Raw genomic sequence first — 7,059 nt, forward strand, 5'->3', positions numbered from 1 at the left:
ACAGTTAATTGGCAATCAGTGGGGTTGTTCAATTAGCAGTTTACGTCAACAGCTGAGGCTCTGAGTGTGATATGGCTGGAGGGGGTACAGTCAACACTCTGTTGTCTAGAGGTAGCAGGGGTTGGCAGCTGGCTTCTGGGGAGGCAGGTGGTCTTTGAGCCAGGGAGAGGAGAGGTGAGGGGAAAGTGAGTGGGTCCTGGGCAAACACAGGTCACTGTAGCAGGACAAGTGGGAGGCTCAGCTGGCCATCTGTGCGGTTGCTGCATTAGGAGGCCCAGAGGAGGCCCGGGCAAGGAGCTGGCTCTCATCTTACTGGGCCTCTATGCCAGAATGATTCTTTTGGAGAAGGACTAGTAGGAGCAGATGCATAGGTGTGGCAGGGCTTCAGGGTGTCTGTGGTGGATTCAAGCTGGCAGGCAGCCCCAGGTGGGTCAGGCTTCAGGACAAGGGCCCACTGAGAGGCCCTGGCAGAGCTGAGGGTCCAGAGCAGCAGCTCAGAAGGTAGAGCCACCTGAGTTGGTCTCTGGATGGCTATGTGGATCTAGGCAAGGCAGGGCCTGGGAGACCACCAGGACAGCTGGCATGGAGCTCACAGAAGGGCCAGTGAGAAGAGGGAGCTGGCACTTGGCAGCTGTCCAGGTATTCATGGAGAGGAGTGGGTAGTACTTGGGTTTTAGTGTGGGGCTACTGCAGGGTGTGGTGAAGGATGTTTGTGGCAGGCCCTTGGAAAAAGAAAGCCTTTTCTTTCTCTTTTATTGCCTCCTCCCACCTAGCTTTTCCCATCTTCTTGGTCCTCTTTGCTGGGCAGGCACTCAGCAAATGCATGTGGAAGGAAGAGTGAGCGGCTTAGTAAGAACACAGGAAGTTATTCCTGGGCTTGTCAGGTTGCTAATGCCTCCTTGCTTGCTGCTTTCTCCAGGTGCCCACACTCTTCACAGCACATCAGCATCCTTACACAGCCTACTTTTTGCCACAAACCTCACTGCTCTATGTTACATTTCCTTCCATTTGACTTGACCGTTAGTGAGTGATTGTTATGAACTGGGTATTTTGGGGCATACAGAGCCAAGTCATGGTCCTAAGAGTCCATCGTATAATGGGAGATGATATGAGTACATTGAGTTTACAGTGTAATAAAGGGAGTGATGAGTGTTTTGTGAAAGATACACACAAGGCATGTTTTTGGGGGAGATCAGGCCATGCTTCGTGAAGGACGTTGCATTTAAGATGCACACAGAAGAACAGATAGGTTTGATAGTAAGTGGAGATGTAGGAGATTGCTTTCTAGCAGAAGCACAGCATGAGCAAAGCTCTGGACTAGCTGCTGCATTTCAAACTTTTTTTTTTTTTTAAAGATTTTACTGGGGAATTGGGGGGAAGAGAACAGTGTTGGGGAATCGAGGAAGGGGAACAGACAGGTAGACAAATTTTTTGTTCTTCAGTCTAGTTGTGGAGGACGTCACTTCACTGGCCCATGTTGGTATGATCATTGTGCTCTTACCCTGGTGAGGCAATGGGTCGCCGGTCATTGGTTGGCCGCTCACAGCGGCTCCCGGCAGCTCACATCGGCTGCCGGCTGCTCACACTGGCTGCCAGCCACTCACGTAGCTCACGGCAGTCCACTGCAGCCCCACTGCAGCCTACGCTGTCACCTGCGACTCACAGCAGCCCAGCTCCAGGTTGAGCTGTTGTTCACCGTCTTAGCTGTAGAGGGCGAGCGTCACTGGCCCTCAATGTGGGATCCGCACTGAAGCCCTGCTGTTCAGAGCTGGGGCTCCCAAGCGAGCTCTTAACCAGCTGAGCCACTCGGCCGGCCCTCAAACATTTTTTCTGATCATAAAATAACGTTTGTTCATTGTGAAAAATTCAAACAGTACAGACATCCAGAAAGTGATAGTGCACACCCTTCAGGTTGCCAACCCCACCTTTACCAATCCAGTGTATAAAGTATATATCTCTGGTTATGTTTAGCAAGAAGGCCATAGTTAACCTTGTCTAGTGCACAGTGTGGGAGAAAAAGCTGGAAAGGTTGATAGAAACCGGCTGGTAGGGAGCTTCCTAGCCAGCCTTAGCAGTTGGGGCTTTGTCCTATAGGAAGAGGGGAGCCAGTGAAGGTCTATGACAATATGGAAGCTTGGAAAAAGCAGGCCAAAATACTGATGAAGATGACTTGTTAGCTCCACATGGCCACGCGTGCCAACTTTGCGTACACATGTGGAGTCACCCCTACAAAGCCTCAACTGGCTACTAAATTTTTCTCCCATGTAGATTGTTAGGGCACTTGACCTTGTCAGATCCCTCCAGGACTCTAGGCTGGACACACAGTGACCCTGGCAGCCCCAGACCCCACCCTCACTTCCCCTCCCCCTCAGGTCTTTGGGCATGAAACTTCGAGGGCTGATAGACCGAAAAGGCTCCTGGAAGAAGCTGGATGACATCCGGAATATCTTCTGGTGCCACAAGACCGTCACCTCAGGTGTGCATATCCTGGCAGGAGATATCCATCCTCCACCCTACCCCATGCTCAGACCCCTCTGCCCATCCTGGGAAAGCACCCTCCTCCAGCCCTCTCAGGGAGACTGCTGGATTCCAGTGTGACGGGCTCCTGGTTTCACTGGTGGCTATCTCACAGATTCCCCTCAGGACTCACACATCTCCCCTTCCTCTGAGAGGGGACAAGAACAGAAGAGTAGGGACAGATAGACATTATGCTTGCCTGGGAGAGGGTCAAGGGTCACTTAGGGAGTCCTGATTCTGATCAGGGGCACTCACCTTTCTTCCTCTACCCCCACCACCAAGAGTTCTGGACTTTGAGGCCAGACTTAAGTTCAAATCCCTGTTCTCCCAGTAAACTGAGCAAATCACTTTATCTCTTTGACTTTCAGTGTCCAGTGTTAAATTGAAGATGTAACTATACCTATCTCATAGGGCTATTGTGAGGAAAACCTAAGCCATAATGATGAGCAAAGGGTTGGACAGGAGCAGGATCTAGGGAAGTAGTTTCCAGACCAATCACCCTCTCCCATTGTCCCCTAGAGTATGTCACAGAGCACTGGTGTGAGGACCAATTCTTCGGGTACCAGTATCTGAATGGCATTAATCCTGTCATGCTCCATCGTCTCTCCAGCTTGCCCAGCAAGCTGCCTGTCACCAATGACATGGTGGGCCCCTTGCTGGGACCTGGCACCTGCCTGCAGACAGAGCTACAGGTAGATGAGTTGCCATTATGGATAAAGAATGGGTGTGAAGGGTAAGCATGGGATGGTCGGGGTGGTATCCAGCTTACAGGCCTCATCCTCTGGGCAGCCCTGATCCTAACCTTTTTAGTAAATGTGGATTAGGGCCAGATGGGGCTCAGGATGGCTTGCAGCTTGACATGGGGTCTGTTGAAGTGGTGTGAGTGATCAGGGCTTACTAAAGTGGTATGAATGAACAGGACAGTTTGGAGAAGGAGGCCCTGCCTCTGTTCTGGGATCTCCAAGATCCCAAGTGCTGAGGCCAAAAGAAGGCTCTTTTAAGACAGGCCAAAGGCAGTGTCGTTAGATATAGCTGGAACAATCATGGAGAACTAGGAGCTTTGAGGATGTGGAAAAAGATGATAATCCAGTCTCTCTGGGGCAGCCAAGCCCTCAGGTACTCTCCAGAAGGCTGGAGATGTGTTTGGTGATTTTGCTGTTGTTGGATACACTGAGGTCATCTGCATTGAGAGAGTAGGAAGGACCAGATATGGGGAGAGGGGGAGAGGAGAGGATGCTGGCTTGTCCAAGCTGGGAAGCCAGGTGAGAGGTTGCACAAGAAGGGACTCTGCTGGACCTCATTCCAAACATTCTGGGAAGGGTGGGGTACCCAACGTTGGCTATTAGTGCAGGCCCCAAGCATTACTGAGTTCTGAGCTGGGGTGGTAGTGGTCAGAGAACAGAGAAGGGAGCAGAGCGCTGGTGGGGAGGGTACTCTGAGTCTCTGTTGTGCCTTCCCTTAGAGGGGGAACATCTTCCTAGCCGACTACTGGATCCTGGCTGAGGCCCCTGTCCACTGCCTAAATGGTCGACAGCAGTACGTGGCTGCCCCACTCTGCCTGTTGTGGCTCAACCCCCAGGGGACGCTAATGCCCTTGGCCATCCAGGTGAGCCTGGGGCGGGACTTCTGCGGGCGGGACCTCAGGGGGCACACTAGCAGTCTTGAGCCTCACCCCCTTATCATTCTTGAACACAGCTCAGTCAGACGCCCGGGCCCGATAGCCCCATCTTTTTGCCCACTGACTCCGACTGGGACTGGCTGCTGGCGAAGACGTGGGTGCGCAACTCTGAATTCCTGGTGCACGAGCACAACACGCACTTCTTGTGCACGCATTTGCTGTGCGAGGCCTTCGCCATGGCCACGCTGCGTCAGCTGCCGCTCTGTCATCCTATTTACAAGGTCTGAGTGACCCCCGGGCGGGGCCAGAGGAGGCAGGGCCAGGGCGGCCTTCTCCCCTGACCTTCGGCTCCTGTGACCTCATCCCCCTCGTAGCTCCTGCTGCCCCACACTCGCTACACGCTGCAGGTGAACACCATCGCCCGCGCCACGCTGCTCAATCCTGAGGGCCTGGTGGACAAGGTGTGTCCTCCCTGCCCACCGCTTACCCGATCTTTGAGGGCCCGCCCACAAGGACACTTGGCCCAGCCTACAAGCCCTGTTCGGCCTCCAATCCCATTCTACAGTTTCTGCCAGCCTCTTCTCACAAGCTCCGCCCCTTCCCTCCAATCTCCTACTTGCCCCGCCCACAAACCCTGTGCCAGCCCTCCGATCCCACCGACAGTCCCTAGCTGAACAAATACCTAAGGATTACCTCCTCTGCAAGTAATAGGACTGCAACTAGTACAGCCCGTGTTAGATCCCTATGGGTGTTTGATCCGTGGTCTTGGACTGCTTGGTTAACTGAAAAGCATCCTCTGCTGAGTCACTAGCCCCATCTCGTCCCTATGCACCTGGGTAAGGTTTGGGAGGGCCCAGGAGCTGAACTGTGATGTGTCCTCAGGTCACATCCATTGGGAGGCAAGGCCTCCTCTACCTCATGAGCGCTGGTCTGGCCCACTTCACCTACACCAACTTCTGCCTTCCGGACAGCCTGCAGGCCCGTGGCGTCCTTGCCATCCCCAACTACCATTACCGAGATGATGGATTGAAGATCTGGGCAGCCATTGAGAGGTGTGGGCCTGGGACCTTGCAACCAATCTGGCTCTACCAGGGCCTCCTGACCCAAGGGCAGTGTGGACCTCTGTGCTCATGCAGGCTGGGGTGCTTGGTGCTGGGGATTCCAGGTGTTTTCATGCCCAAGCATGGGGTACTCTCAAGGATGAGAGTTGGGGTTGAAGTGCCCTATGAAATGGCAGATAGCTTTGGGCTCGACAGGGGCTGGGCTGTGTTTGAACAGTGGAGGAAGGGAAAGACAGGGTGTCCAGAGAAGGTGAAACAGTTAGATGTGGGCTGGTGCCTCCAGGCAGGCAAGTCTTCCTTTCTCTTGGGTGCTGAGTGGGGACAGGATCCAGCATGAGTCTGGCTGTCTTCTGTGCACCTTCTCCCAGCCCCCTTTGCAGAAAAGACGCCCAGAGCACCCATGATTCAGGAGTGGGGTGAGACTTGAGGGAAGCCTAAGCACTCAGGTTCCAGTTGCATTTGAGGGTCCCTGCTGAATCCCTGTGGACTCCCAGTAGACTCTGACCAGCTGACTCTCCCCAGCCTGAGTGGCAGTGAACCTTGGATTTTTGGCCAGACTTGAGCCCAAGGTCACTGCCATGACACAGGCCTCTCTTTCCTGCAGCTTTGTCTCAGAAATTGTGGGCTACTATTATCCCAGTGATGCATCTGTGCAGCAGGATTCGGAGCTGCAGGCCTGGGTCGGCGAGATTTTTGATCAGGCGTTCCTGGGCCGGGAAAGCTCAGGTATCCTCTCTCCATTCCCCAACCACAGGCTCCCAATGACCCAGTGCTCCTGCCCTGGCCCCACCATTAATCAGTTCCTACTTATTGAAGTACATCCTATTATTATTAGCCCCACTGAACAGATGAGGAATAGGCACAGAGAAGGCTACACAGTAAATGGCAGAGGCAGGATCCAGAGTCAGCTTCCACTGTCTCCAAAACCACTACCCTGTGCCCCTCTGGTCCCTTTTAGACTTTAATACAAGCCTGAGCCCATCCATTCACTTCTGCTTGCTGAGCTGTATGGATGTGTTGCATCATGCAGTATGAGTCATCTTTGGTCTTAAACACAAAGGATTCTGGAACCCTCTCTCATACTCTCTCATGACTATCCTGACAGGTGGCCTCTCCAGCCATCAACATCTCTCACTTCCTTTGGCTTCAAGGAGTGGGTTGGTCCTGCTGCTGCCTGATTCTTTCTTATTTACTCCTGTCACCTAACCTTAATTCTTCTCTCTCTTCCAACACTGCCTGAGAGGCCTCTGAGACCCACCAACACCAGTGACCCTCTTATAGACCTCATTAGCTTAACCTCAGTGCCCAGCAGATGCCCAGACCATCTTCCCTTCCTTAAAGTCTTCCCTTAGCTCCAGGGAAAATATGTCCTGAAGCTCACACTTCTTCCTAGGCCCCTGCTGTCTCCCAGCTATTGGCTTATCCTGGATCTCTGTCTCCTCTCTCTACTCCTCCCTGACAGAATGATCCTTTCTCCTGTTTATCCTCTATTGACAAGGCCCGCTCGTCTGCCGTAGCCACCTGGTTTGTCAGCCAAGCACCTAGAGGGGTAACCTGAGTGGAATGGATGAGGAGATTAGAAAAGAAAGACACAGAGATGAAAGTTGGGCTCAGGAGGTCCACTGTCCGCTGATGGCAAAAAATGGCCCCGTTTATTGCTTGCACACAGTTTTTATAGCAGAAGTAGATTTTTTTTAGGTAAGGGGTTTTGGGAGCTTGAGGGTGTGGGGAAGCAAATGTTCCCGAAGCGAGACAAAGTATAGCAAGTAGAAACTGCTAACAGGCTGGCAGTTCATTCTGTAACTTTCAAGGTTGTCTGTGACGTAGGCTTGTTCTTTCTTCAGCAGCACAGTGGAGAATGAG

General features: G+C 52.9%; 1 protein-coding gene across 4 annotated transcripts in view; it reads left to right on the forward strand.

Annotated features, from left to right (window-relative positions):
- Window positions 1-7,059, forward strand: part of ALOXE3 (arachidonate epidermal lipoxygenase 3) — a 27,567-nt gene that overhangs the window by 5,178 nt on the left and 15,330 nt on the right. For all 4 annotated transcript variants that reach the window (XR_002126574.1, XM_019665892.1, XM_019665893.1 and 1 more), the window contains 7 exons: window positions 2,373-2,476; window positions 3,037-3,209; window positions 3,980-4,123; window positions 4,213-4,416; window positions 4,510-4,596; window positions 5,018-5,187; window positions 5,801-5,922. Coding sequence is in view for 3 of the 4 variants with exons in the window: in XM_019665892.1 (XP_019521437.1) it covers window positions 2,373-2,476; window positions 3,037-3,209; window positions 3,980-4,123; window positions 4,213-4,416; window positions 4,510-4,596; window positions 5,018-5,187; window positions 5,801-5,922 (1,004 nt within the window). In the remaining variant the exon portion in view is untranslated. The remainder of the gene's footprint in view (window positions 1-2,372; window positions 2,477-3,036; window positions 3,210-3,979; window positions 4,124-4,212; window positions 4,417-4,509; window positions 4,597-5,017; window positions 5,188-5,800; window positions 5,923-7,059) is intronic.

This window comes from Hipposideros armiger, unplaced genomic scaffold, assembly GCF_001890085.2.
Source record: "Hipposideros armiger isolate ML-2016 unplaced genomic scaffold, ASM189008v1 scaffold_457, whole genome shotgun sequence".
Classification (NCBI taxonomy): Eukaryota; Metazoa; Chordata; class Mammalia; order Chiroptera; family Hipposideridae; genus Hipposideros; species Hipposideros armiger.